The following is a 21986-nucleotide window of genomic DNA, read 5'->3' as shown; positions in this document are numbered from 1 at the left end:
CCTCTATCTTTTTAAGAACTTCTTCTGCTTTGTTGCTAAACAGGTGGTCCTGATTTAAGGGAGCATCCAGCAATTTAGTTTTATCATGATCTGGCAAAGATTGCTCCTTAAGCCAAGCATGCCTTCTAAGTGCAGACCCGGTGACAGCAGCCCTGCAAGATGCCTCTAGTGAATCAAAACCACATTGCAAAGTATGTTTTCCAACCTGTTCAGCAGAATGCATTAGATCCTGTAAATCCTTATTTTCAGCACAAATCAGGAATCAACATAATTTTCTGTTTAAGCAATCCAATAATATGCTGCTGATACTTTAACATATGAAACTGGCAATTTATGGCCCTGATGGCCAAGGTTGCAGAGGTGCATACCTTCTTACCCCATCGATCCAGGGTCCTGGAGTCTCTATCAGATGGGTTTGGATTTTTGGCAGTAGTAGGCTTACTGCCCCCCTTGGGTTCCTGTGAAATGGTCTCAGGATCCGCAGTAGGATTTTTAAAAAGGAACTTGTGAGAGTCAGGTAATATCTATAAGGTTTTCTGGGAGCAGGAGGTAGACAGTCAGGGGCCAAGCTAGATTCCGAAAAGACAACATCAACAATGTCTAGCACAGGAGGGATAGCTAAAGGCCTGTGTTGGGGGAGGAGTAAAAAATTCCTAAGCCTCTTTTTAGAGTCAGAGTAATCCTGGCTTTCCCAACGAAAATGCTCCCTAAGAGTATGCAAGGTTTCACCAAAAGAAAAATCCTCTGGGGGAGAAGCAGAGGGAATAGAGTCCTCTGCATCAGAATCCTCATAGGTAGATAAGGGTAAATCCTGGTCATCACAGGAAACAGAAATTTCAGAATCCTGGTCAGACGTATCATAAGCAAATTCTCTCTGAGGGGGAAAGTTGGCTTCCCCTGATTAAAGTAATAAGGTCTTCTGCCATTCTTATAATTTGTTTTTTAGGCATAGAGGCCTGACCATGCGGTCTGGGCGTCGGTTTTCTAGACATGATTTGAGTTTTAGGCCTTGAAGAAGAAGATGGCGTCAGTAAGCCTGAATACACCCTCAGAAGCCGGTGCCTGCACAGCGGCTCTGGACCCATCCAAGGTAGAGACATCCGCAGGTTCCACAGCCGAAGCATCTTGCGGCATATCGGACTCTGAATGGGTCTCAGAAGAGGCCTGCGAATCTGAAGTAGCGGGTATCAGGGGCTGTGAAAGCGCTTCACTGAGTACCGGCGAAATGGCGACTAGCTTAGGAGAAGCGTTGTCGGCAGCTTTGGACCTAGGCGGCCTGTCTCTGTCTTTATCTTTGCGTTTTTTTTTGGAATGTCGGTAGTTGGGTGGCTTACCGAAAACATATCTGGATAATTGAACAGAGTACCAAAATATTTAGAAACGAAAATATACCGACGACGAATAGTTCATGGTTTAAATAAGGTACAAAACCAACAGTGAGATACATCGTGGTCAGGGCCTAGGCAAGGAATACAGTACGAATTAAAATCTATATGAGGTATTTGCTTTCCACAAGAAATACAATTATTGACGTTTACTGGCATCGGTTTAGAGCAAGAAAAAGCTGCCCCAATGGGGTGCTTAGCTTTAGTTGAAGATTTTGGTTCTGGAACTCGAAAATGAAAATTTCAGCAGTCGGCCGACTGGCACTTCGGGCACCGCATGGCAAGAAAGACTGATGTAATGGCGTTGGCTGCATGCGTTATACCCCTGACTACCTGACGTCACAGAAGATGAGACAGCAACCGACGCAGGATCCAAGACTTTGATAATCAGGCCGACTGAGGGCTACTGCAAGCAGATAACCCAAATGTGATGATTGCATCAATGAAACACGAAGAACATCCATGAAGTCTCAAACTATTCCAGTAAATAGAAGAAATTAGGGGAGGTTCTGAAATGGGTAAAACATAAGATACTGGTAAGCCCAGTTAAGATAAGTGATTGGCATATTACAACGCAGCTGCCTGACAGTAAAATAATTTCCAAGATGCAAACGTCACTGCTGTTGGAACAAGTGGGTTTGAAACAGGGACAGGCAAGCTGGTCAGTCATGAAGACCCACCAAGGGGAAAGGTAAGATTCTTGAAAGTTGTGCTAAAGTACAGAAGTCATTTAAGGAACTACATACCCAAATGGTGCTGTACCATAATCCTGTCCTGCAGAAGGTCACAGCAAAGCATATATATGTATTCTGACCCTGGAATACCACAAGTCCAAATTGTAATGCCTCAGACAGTTTAGGATTACAAGTAAGTTGACCAAGTGAGGTTGCATCAGCTGTACTTCTGCCCTGACGAAGAGCCTCTGCCACTAGAGGGTATAAACCTGGTGAGTGGAAATCTTCCTGAAAGTCTCAATCACATCAAAGACCAGTGCTGTCGGACATTTAGCTCAGAAGGATTAATGTAATAAGTTCCTAATGAGCTTCTTCCCGCTGTCCTGGTTTTGATTTCTTTAGTCTGCATCTGCCTACTGTGCAACTCTGAGGCATGTCATTTAACCAGATAATGCTTCTGGAAATCCACTGAAAATAGGCCTTAAATCAGCTGACTAACCTGGTCAATGCTTATTTAAATGTTTAAACAGACAAAAACAATTGAGGGATTTGGCAGGATCAGATAGTCTGTGTCAAGAGTCAGGCCCTGAAGTAGACTCTGCTGCCAACCCAATCAGGGGGATCATTCATGGCTAGGACTGAGGGGGTTTCTTGCACTGACAGGGACTTTTGACCTTGAAACCAAGCCCTTTTCAGCCACCACAGCTTTGACAAAAATTAACTCTGCTCCTTCGAGGCATGACATCAACAGGAATGACTGAAGTCTGCACAGGACTCTTGGGGTCAATTCTCAAAACACCTTGCCCTGCTACACTAAGGAAAAAAATGGGAGCCCTGCATTCCCAAGTGGTGACTACACTGAGCTCTGGAATGGCTACTTGTGGGAGATCTAAGCCAGACATAGCATCCAAATTCAAAACTGCAGGAGACAACTGACGTGTCTCATAAAATATGCAAACACATTCACCCCTCCTGGGATGGGAACAGCTAAGAGCATGATGCATCTGTCCAAGGTCCACTTCCACATGCACAATGCCTCTCTGTAGAGGGTTCAAACTGCATGCCCTTGCTGTTTAGATACCACATGGTGGAGTGGTTGTATGACTGAACAAGAAAGGGCACAAGAAGTAATAGCTTTCTAATATCTTTGGGTAGGTAGAACTGCTCAAAAGTCCAAATGTCTAATCTGGTGCTCCCCCTGCAGGAGGGCTACTTTCCTTGAATGGACCAGGGAGAAGTTGAGGTGAACTCCCTGCCTCACCAGTGAAGCAACTGCCATCAAGATACGGAATTAGTTTGACTACAGGAGTAGGATGCCCACCATGATCCTGGGATATTCTGGTGTCTGCTGACAAGAGTCAGATACAAGAGAACAGTTCTGAAAAATTAGTATCGTTATAGTCACTGGCACCTTATAGTTCAAGTGCAATGCCTAGACACATAAGAGTGTAAACAGCATTATAAAAGGCTGTGGCAGCTGTGAGGCCCAGAAAAATGCAGCGTCTTAGCTTGAACACTCCACTATGTATTTATGCAGGATGCAAAAGACCTGACCTCTCAGGTGCCCTCTTTGCAGAAACAACCTGCACTGGACAGTGCCTAGCTTTGTGCTACTGAAGGTAATCTTCTGCAACAGGATAACACAGGATATCTCCCTGTTTATGGTTACAGCAAGGACTGCAACAATGGAAATACTTACTGCAGGACATTTCTAGAAAGTCTGTTAATTCAGACATCAGGAGCCAATCAAGTTATGGAAACAAGTGGAAATTCTCCTTCTGTATGGCACTGACCACTGTGGACACCACACTGGCAAACACTTTGGGAAATAAAGAAAGAACAAAAAGCAGCACATTGGCCATGGAAGCAAGGTTCACCCAGAGGAAATCCAGGGGAGGGAGGTAGTCACACATGGCAAAAGGTGTCCACCATATCCAAAAACACTACCTCACGTGGCAGTGGCAGTGGCAGAAAGGGCTTGACCCCTAGAGAACCTGACATACCGGATGCGTTTGCTGAAATTGCTGATGTCCAGTACATCATGGAAATGAGGAATAAATGAAAGTATAACCCTATCATTTTGCAAAAGAAGCAGTGGCCTGTACAGCTTCTTTGAGTTGCAAAGTCCGGACCTGTTCCAGAAGCTCCTGAGACAACCTGGGTTTTTACTGGAGCTTTTTCTGGGGGATAATCTACAGGCTCTAAGCTGTTGCCTACTGTAACAATGTCCAGACCATTATGGTCTCTGGTGATCGCTCTCTATACTGCTGCAAGCTTAGAAAAGACACCCTAAAGGCAGCTGCAGATGAGACACAAGAAAATGACTGTTTGGTTGAAGGGATCATGGTCTTGGGTGACATCAGCTAGTATGGAATGGGCCAAGACCACCTACCTCAGTTTGAATAAGGATGTTCTCCTCTTCTAAGGTTGTCCAGGTCCAAAAGAGGTAGATGAAGCAAAATAGAAATCAGACAGGCCCTCCACAGTGGTGACAATCTGTTTCCTCTTAAGGAAGACATCTGCTAGATCCTGAGAAGGCTGAATAAAGAAAATATCCACTTGAACTGGGAACCCATAATGGATTTTCAGTGCCCCTTCTTAAGAGAAAACAGTTAAAGCCAATGCACGCAAGCATATTCCTGAACCAGTGTTCCAAGTTAAAACAGCTGCATAGTCAAAACTACAGTAGGCTATGTGATAAACCTGATGACAATCTCCTTAGGTCATTCCTGCCATGTGGAGACATCCATCTAAGTTTCCATTTTTGCAGCAGCCTGGAAGCACCCAGTTTCTGCTGCTGTGTCCCCCCCCCCACCAACCTCCAATGCAGGGAGACAAACCCTCTCTCTATAAGCTGAAGTGCTTTCTAAGAGGTCATTTTAGAAAAAAAAAAGACTTGCCTCCAGAAGGGCTGTAAATGATACCTACACCAACCTTCTGAAAGTGTTTCAACACAAACATGTGATTTCAGGTAGGACCACCCCACCGATCCCAGCATGAGAACTGTTAACTGCCATTATATAACAGGTGCTAAGGTAGACCAGAAGTTTCTACCTGTGATTTCTGTGGGTGTCTGGGTTCAAACCTTAGAACTTATGGTAGTGCTTCAGGATGTGCTCTTCTCTCATACTGCATCAATAATGGTGGTGCAAGCTCTTCCCCTCATTATATGGTAGCCAAATACTTAGTAAGTCTAGGTTTGAGCATCAAACATTAGGAACATTTCAGACATCTGTTAGGAATCAGATGCAAACTATGAATAATGCAGAAAGTACAGTTTTGTACCTACCATAAATGTAGATGTCCGAACTGGATAGCATCTGCAGTCATAACAACTGGGTTGTCCTGTCGTCAGGCAGCCCTTCGGTCGGCCGGATTCCAAAGTCCGGGTCCGGCTGATGTCGCACTTCACCCGACGTCATCTCTGCTGGTCTTCGGGTATAAAGGCATCAACCGACGCCATTTTCCTCAGTGTTTCTTGCCCCAGATGCCAGTTGCCCTCTTGGAAGGCTAAATTTTGGGTAAATGCCAATGTTTCCAAAAAGATAGAAGGCAAACACAAAAAATAAGCATGTATGTACATATATACAAACAAATACACCATAAGAGACTCCCCCCCAGCTAGCTATTAGGAGGGTAAATACCCTAGGAGTACGACAGAGGGAAGGAGGGAGGTAATCCTGACTGCAGATGCTATCCAGTTCGGACATCTACATTTATGGTAGGTACAAAACTGTACTATGTCCTTCATGGATGCATCTGCAGTCATAACAACTGGGTAGAATACCATAGCCAACTAGGGAGGAGGAAGAATAGATTATGGTGTGGTTAGGATCCCTTGCAGTACAGCAGTGGCAAACCCTGCTCGGGATCTGGAATACAGAGGTAAATTATAATGCTTGGCAAATGTATGCACGGAGGTCCAAGTAGCCGCCTCAATAATGTCCTTGGTTGCCACTCCTCGTAAGAAGGCTGTGGTAGTGGCTGTTGCCCTTGTAGAATGAGGCCTTATGTTCTGTGGAATTGGTTTTCCATGAAAGGAGTAACAGAATCGTATGCAATTTCCTATCCATTTGGAGATTGTCTGTTTGGAAATCGCTTTTCCTTCCCTTCCTGTTGCATAGGCTACAAACAGCTGGTCAGTTTTTCTGTTACTTTTTGTTCTGTCCAGGTAGTAGCGTAGCTGTCTATATACATCCAAGGTATGCAGCATTCTTTCCCTCTGTTTTGTGGGTTTGGGAAGAAGGTAGGTAGGTGGATTGCCTGGTTTAAAGAAACTCTGGATACCACCTTAGGCATAAATGTAGGATTAGTCCTCATGGACACTATCTTGGTGGAAGATTAGGAAGGGTTGTACTGCCATTAGGGCCTGAAGTTCAGAAACCCTTCTTGCTGAGGTTATTGCCAGTAGGAAAGCAGTTTTCCACGATAGATGCTGCAGGTCTGCTGTTGCTGCTGGTTCAAAGGTGCGAGTGTCAACTTTTCCAGCACAAAGTTCAAATCCCAAGCTGGCAATGGTGGTTTCCTAGGAGGTTTTACATTCTTGATCCCTCTGAGGAACTGCCTGAGTAAAGGATGTGAAAAGACAGGTGGATCAAAGCTGTATTCTGCTGAAATAGCTGATGCATGTATCTTGATGGAGGAATAGGACAGGCCTGTATGTAGAAGCTCTGCCAAATACTCCAGAATGTTAGCAATGTCTATATTCGACACATCTTTTCCTCTTTCAGCACTCCAAATGACAAACCTTTTCCATTTTCCTGCATAGTTCCTTCTTGTTGAAGGTCTGCGGGCTTCAAGGATAATGTCTTTAACCCTTTGGGAAAGCTCTGGATTAGTTGCTGCTATGTGATGTTCCATGCAGTCAGTTGCAACGTTTTTAGGTTTGGATGCATGATGCTGTAGTTGTTCTGAGTTATCAAAGGCATCAGGGGTATTGACCACATTTTGTCCCGAGACATGCTCCTCAGCAATGGGTACCAGTGTTGTCTTGGCCAGTTTGGAGCTATCAGGGTTATCCTTGGACGTTCCTCCTTGATTTTTAGTAATACCTTGTGTATCAAGGGAAGAGGTGGGAATGCATATGCTGTCAGACCTTTCCAGCTGAAGGAGAGCGAGTCCACTTTCCATGCAAGTGGGTGGAATGTCCTTGTGCAGAATTTTTTGAGTTGGTGATTGAGAGGGGAAGCAAATAGATCTATCTGTGGCATTCCCCATTTCTTTGAGATGGCCTTGAAGATGTCCGGGTGTAGCATCCATTCGTGAGCATCCGAGGTGGTTCTGCTTAACATGTCTGCTAGAGTATTCTCCTTTCCTGGTACGAATATTGCCTGTAACTGGATGTTGTAGCTGAGCCAGGTTCCAAAGGTCCAAAGTCATTCTGCATAGGGGGTATGAATGCGTGCCTCCCTGTTTGTTGATGTACCACATGACTGTGGTGTTGTCTGTCCTTATCATCAAATGTCCTGCTTTGAGGAATGGTCTGAATTTTTGGATTGCCAGTTTTACTGCCAGCATTTCTTTTAGGTTGATGTGCAGATGGAGCTGGTCCTGTGTCCACAATCCTTGTACGCATTTGTCCAGCATGTGAGCCCCCCATCCTAGGTCTGAGGCGTCTGTTGTGATGGTTTGGCTTGCTTGATAGTTGTGAAAGGGTAGGCCTGGATTTGACTGGCATGCTTGAGCCCACCATAGGAACTCCTGTTTTAGGCATGGGATTAGAGGAATTTCTGCTTCTAGGCTGTGCCTGTGTTGGGACCATAAATTCTTTAGGTACCACTGTAGTTTTCTCATATGTAGTCTGGCATGTGGAACCAAGATTATGCAGGATGCCATGAAGCCCAAGGCCTGTAGAACTTTTCTTGCTGTTAGCTTGTTCTGTTTTGTTAGTGCCAAGAAGTAAAGAGGCAGTTCTTTTTGTTTTTCTGGAGTTACGAATGCCATTTGTTTTACTGTGTCCAATTCCGCCCAAGAATGTCCTTGTTTGGGATGGTATCAGCCTTGACTTTTGTAAATTGACTGTGTATCCCAGTGCTTGTAGCAAGTAAATGACCCTTTGTAAATCTGTTGTCAGCTTGCTTTTGTTGTCCCCTGTAGCAGGCAGTCGTCCAGGTATGGATAAATTTGGATTCCTGTAGTCTGCAGTGGCGATTACTGATGCCAGGCATTTTGTGAATACTCTGGGCAGTAGATAAGCCAAAGGGCAATGCTGAGAATTGATAGTGCTCTGATCCTGCAAGAAATCTGAGGTATCTTCTGCAAATTGGTCGTATGGGGACGTGCAGGTATGCCTCCTTGAGATCTAGAGTTACCAGCCAGCACTCCTTGCCCAGCATGGGAAGAAGTTGCTGGAGGGTCAGCATTTTGAATTTTGGGACAATGATGTATGTATTTAAGATGGACAGGTCGAGAATAGGTCTCCAGCTTTTTTCCTTTCTTGGAACTAGGAATAGTCTGGAGTAGAATCCTTTGCCTTGTTCTGTTATTGGCACTCTTTCCACAGCTCTCATCTTTGCTAGTTGCATTATCTGCTGTAGAGCTTCTGTTTTTTGATTTGGAGGCAGGTTTGGCATTCCTCTTTTGACTGGTAAAGTGTGGAAGTGGAACCGGTATCCTTGGTCTATGGTTTGCAGAATCCACTTGTCTTTTGTGATATAGTGCCAGTTCTTTGAAAATAAGGTTAATTTTCCGCCTAATGGTGCTGCTATTTGTTCCCTGGTAGGCGGAGTTAGAATCAAGTCACTGTGCTGTTGTAGTGGCAGTGGCTGTGTCTGTGCCTCTGTTATTACCTTGCCACTGTCGTCCTCTGTAGGTACCCCCTCTGGATTGATTTCTGCCTCTGGGACGTCTATTCCTGCCCCTTTGGGATCTTGTGGAGTCAGGAAAGGACCAATTTTTGGCAGGCCAGTTCCTGCTAAACCTTGGGGGTTGAACCTGCAAGAAATCTTTAACCGTTTGCACAGATTTTGCCTTTTCTTCCATTTTCTTCATTACCTGCTGGGCAGGTGTACCAAACAAACTGGCCTTATCCATAGGTGCATCTAATAACTTAGCTTTAACATGATCCGGTAAGACCTGTTCCTTCAGCCATGCATGTCTTCTTATCACTGTGCCAGTCATGGCTGATCTAAATGAAGCCTCCAGTGCATCATAGCCACATTTTAAGGAATGGTTACTAACCTGTTGTATGTTATTTACCATTTCTAATATATATTTCTTATCTATAGAGTCATCAGAGGATAGCTTTTTAGTTAACTGATCAAGCATAAACTCTTGGTATTGTATCATGTGAAACTGACAATTTAAAGCTCTAGCTGAGAGAGTAGCGGAGGTGTAAACCTTTTTGCCCCATCTGTCTAAAGACCTGGCTTCCCTTTGAGAAGGAATAGGGTTTTTGCTGTGGTCGAGGCTACTGCCTTAGGCCCCTGGGATATAGTTTCGGGGTCTGCAAGTGGGGCCTTGTATAAGTGGTGATGAGTGTCTGGAACCCTGTAAAATCTGTCGGGTTTGGCAGGGGCTGGAGGTAAGGAATCTGGTGCAGTGCAGACATCATTAAATGCATCGCCCACAACAGAGAGGACAGGAGGTATAGCTAAAGGCCTGTGTTGTGGGAGGTGCAGAAAAGTCCTAAGTCTTTTTCTGGAATCTGAGAAATCCTGTTCCTGCCATTGGAATTGTTCTCGCATGGCATGTAAGGTTTCCCCAAAGGAGAATTCTTCTGGTGGAGAAGCAGCTGGAATGGATTCTTCAGCATCTGAGTCTTCATAATTGGAGAAATGAGCTTCTGGCTGGTCTGTAATATCTGAGTCCTCCGCGGAATCATCAGAGGACACAGGCTCGGGGGGCTCTGCTCTAGGTCTCTTTCTGGGGCTGAGAGGCCCTGTCTGGGTGAGATTGAGATCCCCTAATTAAGGATATTAAATCTTCTGCCAGAGTAAGCATTTGTGAACTAGAAGTGGGCCTAGTTGAGGGGGGTTTAACAGGCACTGATTTAGTAGATTTGGCTGCTTTAGCCCTGGTAAAGGCCTTAATAGACATGGCTGCAGGAGGCCTAGCAGCACCACGTGCTGGGGTAGAGACATCCAAAGGGATGGTGTCTGATAAGTCACTAGTAACCACTGTAGGTAAGATTTCTGAGGCCGATTCAAGTAAGGTAGCAGGAGCCTCAGTAGTAGTCATTGATTCAGCTGTGCTTTGATCAGTTTTCTCGGTTTCGCCGAAACCGAGACACTCGCGTTTGCTTAACCATGGTTTCGCCGAAACCGCGGACCGCGAGTGTCGGTCTTTTCTTGTGTTTTTAACAATCTGGGTAGTCGGAGGATCCGGCGGCATAATGTACGCAAAATCTGAGCCGAAAAACTGTTCAGCAAACTCCGACCGACGCCTAAGCGTCGCCGGTTGAATGAGGCACAGGCTGAACAGGCTGCTACGTCGTGGTCTGGGCCTAAACAAGGCAAACAGTAAGAGTGGAAATCTTTATGAGGTATTTGTTTCCCACAAGTTAAACAGTTATTGACTTTTTCTGACATCGGCTGAGGCAAGAAAGAGTCCCCAACGGGGTACTTAGCTTTTAGAAGTCTTCGAAGTAGTATTCGGAAGTAGTAATCTCTAGATATGACCGACCGGCACTTGCGAACAGCTTCTGCTTCGGGCGCCACGCGGCAAGAAAGACTGAGGAAAATGGCGTCGGCTGATGCCTTTATACCCGAAGACCAGCAGAGATGACGTCGGGTGAAGTGCGACATCAGCCGAAGCCGGACCCGGACTTTGGAATCCGGCCGACCGAAGGGCTGCCTGACGACAGGACAACCCAGTTGTTATGACTGCAGATGCATCCATGAAGGACATCAGCAGAAAGGTGAGATGGGGGATGAAATGCGAGGTCCAGGGTCTGTGCGTGATCTACATAACTATTACAACACATGTTAATGTGGAACACCCCACACTTGGATCAGAGAAAAAATGTGATTGGAGGAAAGGTTTACACCAGTTATAAGACCCAGCGAGAAGGGTATGTCATGTCAGGTCCAGTGCCGTTTTCTTTTTGGTCTTGTTTTAAATTTCATTTTGTTCACCTATTTAAACGTTATTTCTCAAATGTTACATTGTTTTATTCACTTTTAATCAGGCAAGTGAACTGAGTCTCAGTCTTTTCATCCTCAGACTCCAAACAAAGGCAAGGGTAAAAGCATCACCTACAGTCAAATGTAGAAAATTTACAGTTACAGGTCAACAAGCATGCTTCCTATATGCATCACTTTCTTCACTGAACCCTACAAAAACAATTTTTGCTAGTCACATGATCATTTCAACTCTTAAGTAATTCACTGCAATGGAGTTCTCAAAGTTCATACTCTAACTCCCAATGACTGCATCCTCAGCTTTTTTTTTTTTTTTTAACAAAGCGAAGTTATGGCCTCAGCTTTTAAATAAAAAGTTTATATCTGTGGAGCTATGAGGGTTACTAAAGAAATGTAAATTGCAAATTGTTCAGCATGCACACATTTTTACAGTGGTAGTGTTAATTAGTTCACAGGTCTAAAACTGAATTTTATAAGCCATAATAAATGCAGTCAATATTAACTGTGTAATATTTTGTAAAAGTAAATAAATAATAATACATCAGTAACCACTCAAGCTACATAGACTGTCAGACACATTTTGTCTGTGAGTTTTCAAAGGAGGCTAAGCAGTAGTTTACGTTACTTAATCATGGAGATATTTAGAAAACTATGAATATTATGACAATACAAATAAGTAGTATGTAAACAATAACAGCACTAGACAGTGGTCAAATATCCAAGCAGCTGTGCTGCCCATCACACAAGCTTTAAGACAACAATTTTCAATAGCTTGTATGTGGCATGTTTTTGAAATTATTAATGCAAATATGAGCAGGCTGTACCAGTCACCTAGAAACATCAGTAGGATGTAAATGCAGAGGCTCCTGGAAGCTTCACCAGGATGCAATGAGTTAAAAAAAAAAACTATAATGGAAAATTCTTACCGTGTTACCACTTGGTGTGTGTAGACTCTGTTTGGGCTTCCAAATGACTTGGCCAGTCCAAAATCTGCCAGCTTTAGGACCCCACCTTCATCAATCAGCAAATTATTGGGTTTCATATCCTAAAATGAATATACCATAATTTGTTCCAAAAATAAGAAAATAAACACTGTTCAACATTAAATGTGTTCCCCTGGCAGGGCTCACTCAAGAAAGTAGCATCCTTGATGGTCACTAAAATTCATTTAAACATGGAGTAGTTACTCGTTCACCCATTTTCAAGCTTATTTACAAATATGGTTTAAGGAGAAAGCAAACTTGAGCTAAAATGCTATCTATACACACAAAAAATTCAGGTTATTACTTGCAACTAAGTAGATAAATACAGATAAAAACCTAGTTATATTACAGATGTATTTTACTGCATTCATTCTAAACGGTGGTGCCTTCTTGACTTTACTACTGAAGTCATATTTCAAAATGAAATACCCACAAATTGCTTGGGCAAAAATCGAAAAAAAAAACAGTCCAAAACGACAGTTCAGTGAAGCAAGTAATCCACTTGGGTTGAAAAAAACAGTTTTAATTAAGCGCTTTCCCTCGCCACAAATAGGGCGACTTCTTCAGATTAAAACTACTAAAACAAAACACCATGTACAAATAGTGTTTCACTTATTGCACTCTTTGATATACCTCGTGATACAGGTTTAGACACTTTTTGATACTGTGTGACACTTTCAGATAACTTCAGAAACTTTTTGATACTTTTAGGTATGCTTTGATATTCCTAGACATTTAGATCGAAGCTTTTGTTAAACCTTTTTGAACATCTAAACGTCTTGAATTATTGTACATTAAGTGTGTTTTCTAACTCGTGCTGCACAAATGAGTTTGATGTTTTTAACATGACGTACTCGTTAAAAAAAAAAAAAAAAAAAAAAAAAAAAAAAGGATTGTAAATACTATACTGATTGAATTAGTTAGATAATGCATTGAAGATGGTGATTTGTTAATTACATCACATGATTTTCTTGTTGCAATAAGTGAAACACTATTTGTACATGGTGTTTTGTTTTAGTAGTTTTAATCTGAAGAAGTCGCCCTATTTGTGGCGACGAAAAGCGCTTAATTAAAACTGTTTTTTTCGACCCAAGTGGATTACTTGCTTCACTGAACTGTCGTTTTGGACTGTTTTTTTTTTCGATTTTTGCCCAAGCAATTTGTGGGTATCTGGTTTTTATATGTTTTAGTTTGTCTACATTTCAAAATGAAGTAACAAAGGCCTTTTTTTTTTTTTTTTTTTTTTTTTTACTTCCTATACATCTTCTGCATACACGTGGAAAGTGTACTATATGTTTTGAATAAAATGGGTGACTCAGCCAGCTACAGAAGAAACTGAGCAACATGGCAACAACTCTTTAGATCAATTTGTGAAAAAGATACAAAAATGGGACCAGTCTGCAGATATTATGGCAGATTTCAATCTACAATGCCAACAGTTTTGGGGAAAGGCTGACTTTACTATACAGAGGTTTCAGTCCTGACTATGACAAATGACTGTGGACTACTAAGTGAGATCTGGACAATGAAAGGCCTAAGAGGGATTACAGTGAGCAACTAGTGCCATCCCGCTGACCCTAGGGAGGAGGGTGTTACTGAAATTCTTCTGCAACAGCTTCATCTGGTTGAAGGTCAGGACTGCAGGACATGCATAAATGTAGATGTTCGAGTGTATTCACTGTTGCAGTCATCACATTTGGGTTATCTGCCTGCAGATAGCCCTCAGCCGGCCTGAATACCACAGTCTTGGGATTTCTGCGTCAGATGCTGTCGCTTCTTCCATGACGTCAGGTCGTCAGGGGTATAAAACATGCAATCGACACCATTACATCAGTTTTTCTTGCCCCATATGTCAGGTGACCCCAAAATAGGAAGCAATTACATGGTATGGAACAGCCCCAGCAAAAAGCAAATACACATGGTATAAGATAAGCCAAACAAAAAAGACAGGTAGAAGTAAGGGGGCTGCAAAAGTGAATACACTCTAATAGCTACATTTATGGTAAGTGTACACAACTGTACTATGTTCTTCGCGTTTCACTGTTTCAGTCATCACATTTGGGTTTATTCCCAAAGCTAAGGAAGGGTGGAGGTAGTCAAGATGGGACAACATATTGGACCTGGTCATCACCAACATGGGGACTCTATGTTCCACACCAGAGGTAAACCCCCAATGGTAAAATCAGACCATAAATTAATCTCACTGGACATCCATATCCCGTGCCCACCCCCAGCCAAGGAAACCACAGTGAAAAATTTCTCAAAAGCAAACTTCACACTTCTCAAAACCGAGGTGGAATCCTTTAAAGCCCCCGAGCCAGTGGAAAACACTGCCCAAACTGCAGAATCCTTTACAAACGCATTCTATGGACACCTACAGGAATGCATGGATCGTGCAATCCCAAATAAAACCAAGACTCACTCCTCCAAAGGCAGACCACCTGTCTGGTGGACCCCGGCCATAAATAAGCTATAAAACAGAAGGAGGAAGCTACTACATAATAGAGCAAAATCCCAAAAAGGGAAGGCATCTCTGATCAGTACTAGCAAGCAACTACGATCCCTCATAAAATCATCCAAGGCCAGCTTCGAAAGAAAAATTGCACAAGACGCTAAAGATAATCACAAGGCTTTCTTTAGTTATGTCAGGAATCTGGGTGGCAACTCCCAGATATAGGTTCATAGGTTCATACTAGGCTATCTGCCCTGGGGCAATTATAAGCCTAGCCCGATTCTGTATGGCTTACGCCACCCCTTGATTTGAGCATACTGTGCCCTTTTTAAGGTTTAGTTTACTGTGCCTCTGTCTAATAGTGACACGGGAGTAATCCCTGGGACAAACCTACGATCCCCCATCCACTTATCGAGATTCTTCTTGAAGAGGTTCAGTGAGGTGCTCTGCCTCACATGAACTGGAATTCTATTCCAGAGCGAAGGGAGCCTCTGGGTTATGAACCTGTCCCTCCAGCAAGTTCTATTCATTTCTGTGCTGAGGTTCAAGTCCCTCGAGCGTGTGGCTCTAAGGGTTTTAGATTTACTGAGGTGGAGCATGTCCATTAATTCTGGATTTGACATAGCTTTGTATGTCAGGCATAGATCGCCTCGATGTAGGCGGTATGCAACTGAGTAGAGCTGGAGTTTTTTTAACCGAGCAGTATATGGCATCTGTTTGAGACCCTTGATCCTCTTGGTGAGATACTTTTGGGGTCTTTCTAATTGCTGCAGGTGTCGGGTAAGGTACATCCCTAAAGGGGCATTGTATTCTATGATGGGCCTGATGAGGGATGAATAAAGGGGCACGATTACCTCTCTTGATCTAGATGTGAAACCCTTCGTGATGTGGTGGGCTATCTAGAAGGTCTTTCTAACCACTTTGGCAATGTGGTTTTCAAAGGAGAGATTGCCATCAACTTGGGTCCCAGGTCCCTAATAACTTTCTCTGTACTTAATGGGTTTCCGCCTATGTGGTAATTTGTGGGCACATTGTTTTTGCCAAAGGGTATGACTATACATTTTTTGGCATTTAGCTTTAAGCCATGGCGCTGGCACCAGTTATCTGTCTCTGTGAGACCTTTTTGAAGGATGTTTGTGTCAGCTGGAGAGTTGATTATGGCGCCCAGTTTGCAGTCGTCTGCAAACTTGGCGAGCCATAGTCCTCCCACCTTTGCCTGTACCTCGGAAAAGTATATACCGAACAAGAGTGGTCCCAGGACAGAACCCTGTGGGATGCCACTTGTGACCGGTTTCGAGTCTGACAAGGCTCCAGCAACTCTCACTCTGTGGGTTCTGTCTTTGAGCCAGTTTGCGACCCATCTTGTGACATAGGGGTTTATATTTAAGCTGGATAGCTTATCTATGATGCCCGAGTGGGGTATTGTGTCAAATGCCTTTGCAAGGTCCAGGTAGGCTGTGTGGACTACCTTCCCTTCATCTATGGCTTTGGTGACGTTTCAAAGAAGTCAACCAGGTACAAAAGGCAGGATCTGCTCTTGACAAAGCCGAACTGGGTAGGATCTAGTGTCTGTAGGTCCCCAATGTCTTTGTTTATGATCTCCATGATGATCCTCTCCATAGCCTTGCAGACTAAGCTAGTCAGGCTTATGGGGCGATAGTTTCCAGGGTCCGTAGAGGCTCCACCTTTGTGGAGTGGGACCACTGTTGCTGTACGCCATTCTGTGGGCACATATCCTGTAGTGAGGGTGAGATTGTATAGCTGTTTTATTTGAGGGATTAGTTCCTCTTGTAGTTCATGTAGGACGCAACCTGGGACGCCATCAGGTCCCATGGAAGCAGTGTTTTTTGCTTTAAAGAGGGCAGCCTTCACCTGAGCATCTGAGATGTTGGGGAGGCAGCCCTCTGCCGGGATAGATACTTGCTCTTTGGGGGGGGAGAAGTTTGCACTGAACCTGTCTGCCAGGATATTGGCGATGTCTGTGGGTTCAGTGTATTTTTTGTCGTTTAGAATCAACTCAGAACAAGTCTGGGAGTTGCATCCCAGGCTTCTAACATAACTGAAAAAAGTCTTATGATTGTCTTTGGTGTCCTGTGCAATTTTTCTATCGAAGCTGGCCTTGGAGGATTTTATGAGGGATCGTAATTTTTTGCTAGTACTGATCAGAGATGCCTTCCCTATTAGGGATTTTGCTCTATCATGTAGTAGCTTCCTCCTTCTGTTGTACAGTTTATTTATGGCAGGGGTCCACCAGACTGGACGCCTGCCTTTGGATGATTGGGTCTTGGTTTTGTTTGGGATAGCATGATCCATGCATTCCTGGAGATGTCCGTAAAATGCATTTATATAGGATTCTGCAGTTTGGGCTGTAGTTTCCACTGGCCCTGGGGCCTTGAAGGATTCCACTTCGGTTTTGAGAAGTGAGAAGTTCGCTTTGAGAAGTTTTTCACCGTGGTTTTCTGGGCTGGGGGTGGGGTCGGATGTGGACATCCAGTGAAATTAATTTATGGTCTGATCTTACCAATGAGGGATATACTTCTGGTGTGGAGCATAGAGTCCCCATGTTGGTAATGATCAGGTCTAGTATGTTGTCCCCTCTTGTGGGAGCGGTGACTAGTTGTTCCATAGCATTTGAGTTTATAATTTCCAGGAATCTTTGGGCTAAGGTGCTGGGGCTTGAGTAGTGCTTCCAGTCAATGTTTGGGTAGTTGAAGTCGCCCAATATAATGGTGTTCGGAGAGAGCTTCATGTTCTCCAATGTTTTCAGGAAAGCCGAATGGGATTCCTGACTTTGAGAGGGTGGTCTGTAGGATGCTATAAACTGAAAAGCAGTCTTGCCCACTGTTAGTTGCACATGGATGGTCTCCGATACTTCATGCAATGCCACTAACCTGGAGGTGTGGATATCCTTGATAAATATGGAAACTCCCCCTCCTTTTGTGGTTCGGTCCGGGTTTTGGGGCCGAAAAGCATGATATGAGGTATAGCCTGGTAGTGCTGGGGTGCTCTCTGGAGCCTTGAACCAGGTTTCTGTCACTGCACAGATATCGATGTTCTCCATACTGAGGAGAGCTTCGAGTGCATGCATCTTGAGGTTAAGATTTCTGGCGTTTAGCAGCATTACCCTTAGTTTCTTGTTCCTTGTGCTGTCTATGGGGTGGGTTTGACTTTTGAGCCTTGCCTAAAAAGGCCCTATGGGGTGGCAAGAGCCTTTGCCAATATCCGAAAGCCCAGTGGTGACAGGTGCAAGCCGTCCCTAGCGAAGCAACGTGGCTTGTCGAGCATGTCATCCCAGGCTGACAGACACTGGATCCCCTTTGAATGACACCAAAATTTTAGCCAATTGTTAAAATCGATCATTTTGTCTTTGTACTGTGGCATCATTCTAGGTGAGGGTAAGATGCTGCTCAAGGTCAGGGTCATACCAGCCTGGGCTACATGATCAAAGAGCTCCTCTATGTCTCTTTTCATGTAGTCCAGGGAGGTACATCTCAGGTCATTCACACCAGCATGTACAATGACTAAGTCATATTTGTATTTGCTTTGGAGTGACCTGAGTGCTATGCTATGTGTCGGATCCTAGCACCCGACAGGCAGCTCACTGTGACCTTCTCTTTATTCAGCTTGGTGAGTGGGACGTCAGTGTGTCTGACAATAGAGTCACCTATAACAAGAGTATCAGGTGTGTTATTCAGCCTTAAGGGCTGTGGCTGCTTGGCACACTGACTTTGTGGGTTATGTGTTGTGTGTTTTGTTTTGAGGTAGCGTTTGCTTGGATGTCTGCTTTGGAGGTCTCTGTTGCTTAGGTAGATTTTTATTTAGAGCCTCCGAGTATGTTTTTGTGTATTTATGCGTTTGGTTTGCTGATGTGGTGGGACTATGTGATACTGGAATTATGTTGTGTGAGGTTACCTTCTCCTCCTGACTGGTTACACCAGTTTTGAGATGAGAGAGCTCAGCCTCCAGTTTGGCTAAACAGTTGCATCTCTCACATATATTTGAACCTGTTTGGAGGAGGAGAGGGTTGTCCGTGTACATGAGACAGTTGTAACATTGGCTCAAAATTCCCAGATTCACCAGCTGGACTGGAGAGGAAACCACTGACTGACCTTTGGACATGCTAGAGTAATAGGGAAACTGAATTTAAGACGGACCAATAGAGGACAGGGTAATCGTAGGGAGTATAAGAGTAAGTAGTGCTTATGGTTTAATACTGCTAACTTGTAGGATTACTTAATTGGACCAGTGAAGGGCCTTAGAATGAGAATATGGTGTTTAAATTGAGAGATAGAGCAGTTCTAAGGGAAAAAGTGAAGAGCAGACTTTGTGGAGCCAGGAATAGTTTAAACCCAATTAGGCGGTGCTGCCCGTTTTTGCGCTATGCTCAAAAACGCGCAAAACCGTGCAAAAGAGGGTTTTAAGAGAGGAAAATGAAGGAGTTTTGGAATTGACCCAAAATGGCCAATAAAACTACAGTTTCAAGTCAGTAACCACTCCCACAGGGGCAGGCAGGCTGCTCAATGTTTTCATTGCCACTGATCAACAGAGACTTTCCTTTAGCCCAAGCAAAAATGGCCTCACAGAAACTTACAAACAGTTCAAAACAGCAAGCCTGAACTGAACTTTTTAAATCTCAGAAAAGTGGGAAAAAGCAAGATTTTTTGTTTTTGTTTTTCAGAGATAGCAGAGGTTAACAAGTATCAGCAAGTTATAACAGTGCAGTAAATGACCCCACACAAGAGTGCTAGGCCAAAGACAGATAAAATGCAAGTTTTGAGAAAAAAACGATTTTAAAAATAAGTACAAACAGGAAATTTAGTAAACAGCTCTAGGTTGTGCTCTAAATACAGTTACTAATGCAGAAATCAAATTTAACAAGCCAGAAAATGCTCAAAATAGGCGGCTATGCAGAAAAACTTAGCAAATAAACAGAGGAAAAATACTTAAAGTCTCAAAAAGTGGCTCCTTTCTTCTCCCAGTGTTTTCTCCTCTTGGTGGGTGCTTCACCAACAGCCAACAAGCCTCTGCAAAATGACAAAAAAATACACTGAACCCACAGACATTGCCAACATCCTGGAAGACAGGTTCAGTGCAAACGTCCCCCCCCCAAAAGAGCAAATGTCCATCCCAACAGAATGTAGCCTCCCTGACATCACAGATGCACAGGTGAAAGCTGCCCTCTCAAAAGCAAAAAACACAGCATCAATGGGACCGGACGGTGTCCTGGGCTGTGTCTTATACGAGCTCCAAGAAGAAAGTACAGTTTTGTACCTACCATAAATATAAATGTAGATGTCCGATAGAAATGCATCTGCAGTCCTTATAAATGGGTAGTCCTGTCGTCAGGCAGCCCTTCGGTCGGCCGGATTCCAAAGTCTGGGTCTGGCTTCGGCTGGTGTCGCGCTTCACCCGACGTCATAGCTGCAGTTCTTCGGGTATAAAAGCATCAGCCGACGCCATTTTCCTCAGTGTTTCTTGCCCCAGATGCCAGGTGCCCTCTTGGATGGCTAAATTTGGATAAATGCCAATGTTTCCAAATAGTAGAGAGCAAACACATAAAATAAGCATGTATGTACATATATACAAACAAATACACCATAATAGATCCCCCCCAAGCTAGCTGAAGGATGGCAAATACCCTAGGAGTACCACAGAGGGAAGGTGGGTAATCCTGACTGCAGATGCATTCCTATCGGACATCTACATTTATGGTAGGTACAAAACTGTACTATGTCCTTCAAGGATGCATCTGCAGTCCTTACAAATGGGTAGAATACCATAGCCAAACTAGGGAGGAGGAAAAAGGAGAGATTATGGTGTAGTTAGGATCCCTTGCAAAACAGCAGTGGCAAAACCTGCTCGGGATCTAGAGTATAAAGGTAAATTGTAATGCTTGGCAAATGTATGCACGGAGGTCCAAGTAGCAGCCTCTATAATGTCCTTGGTAGCCACTCCTGAAGAAAGCTGTGGTAGTGGCTGTAGCCCTTGTGGAGTGAGGCCTGATGTTCTCTGGAGTTTTCTTTCCATGGTAGTAGTAACAAAATCTAATGCAATTTCCTATCCATTTGGAGATTGTCTGTTTTGAAATTGGTTTTCCTTCCTTTCCTGTTGCATATGCTACCAGAAGCTGGTCAGTTTTTCTATTGGACTTGGTCCTGTCCAGGTAGTAGCGTAATTGTCTATGTACATCCAAGGTATGCAACAGTCTTTCTCCCCTGTTCTGTGGGTTGGGGAAGAATGTAGGTAGGTGGCTAGCCTGATTTAAAGACACTCTGGATACCACCTTAGGCATAAATGTAGGATTTGTTCTCATGGACACTCTATCTTGATGGAAGATCAGGAAGGGTTGCACTGCCATTAATGCCTGTAGTTCAGAGACCCTTCTTGCTGAGGTGATTGCCAGCAGGAAAGCAGTCTTCCAGGATAAGTATTGTAATTCTGCTGTTGCTGCTGGTTCGAAAGGGGGAAGTGTCAATTTTTCTAGCACAAAGTTCAAGTCCCATGCTGGCAATGGTGGTTTCCTGGGAGGTTTTACATTTTTAATTCCCCTCAGAAACTGCCTGAGCAGAGGATGTGAGAAGACAGGAGGATCCAAGCTGTATTCTGCTGAAATAGCTGATGCATGTATTTTGATGGAAGAATAGGACAGGCCTGTATGGAAGAGCTCTGCCAAGTACTCCAGGATGTTGGCTATTTACCAGCGCCACATCTTCTCCCTTTGCAGTACTCCAAATGAGATATCTTTTCCATTTTGCTGCATAATTCTTTCTTGTTGAAGGTCTACGAGCCTCAAGGATTATGTCTTTAACCCTTTGGGATAAATTTGGGTTAATTGTTCTTATGTAATGTTCCAGGCAGTTAGCTGCAGAGTTTTCAGGTTTGGATGCAGGATGTTGTAGTTGTTCTGTGTTAACAGCAATGGGATCAAGGGTAGTGTCCATATTTGTTCCCGAGACATGCTCCTCAGCAATGGGTACCAATGCTGCCTTGGCCAGTCTGGAGCTATCAGAATGATCCTTGGACGTTCCTCTTTGATCTTCAAAAGCACCTTGTCCAGCAAAGGAAGTGGTGGGAATGCGTATGCTGTCAGGTTTTTCCAACTGAAAGATAGGGAGTCCACCTTCCAAGCAAGTGGGTGGTACGTCCTTGTGCAAGATTTCTTTAGCTGGTGATTGAGTGGGGATGCAAATAAGTCTATTTGTGGTAATCCCCATTCTCTTGTGATGGCTTTGAAGATGTCCGGATGCAGCATCCATTCGTGGGCATCCGTGGTAGTTCTGCTTAATATGTCTGCTAGAATGTTTTCTTTTCCGGTACAAAATTGCTTGTAACTGAATGTTGTAGCTCAGAGCCACATCCCATAGGTCCAGTGCCAGCCGGCATAGAGGGTATGAATGTGTGCCTCCCTGTTT

The 21986-nt window shown here is 43.9% G+C and overlaps 1 protein-coding gene across 2 annotated transcripts in view; it reads right to left on the bottom strand.

The window, feature by feature from the left end:
• CDK7 (cyclin dependent kinase 7) overlaps positions 1-21986 on the bottom strand; it is a 614495-nt gene that overhangs the window by 231684 nt on the left and 360825 nt on the right. For both annotated transcript variants that reach the window (XM_044063718.1, XM_044063719.1), the window contains one exon: positions 12066-12184. In XM_044063718.1, the coding sequence (XP_043919653.1) occupies positions 12066-12184 (119 nt within the window). The remainder of the gene's footprint in view (positions 1-12065; positions 12185-21986) is intronic.

The sequence above is a fragment of the Protopterus annectens genome, chromosome 2.part2 (assembly GCF_019279795.1).
Source record: "Protopterus annectens isolate FY-2018-M chromosome 2.part2, PAN1.0, whole genome shotgun sequence".
In the NCBI taxonomy this organism is placed as follows: Eukaryota; Metazoa; Chordata; order Ceratodontiformes; family Protopteridae; genus Protopterus; species Protopterus annectens.
The sequence above is the reverse complement of the archived record's forward strand: the minus strand, read 5'-3'. Positions and strand labels throughout refer to the sequence as shown.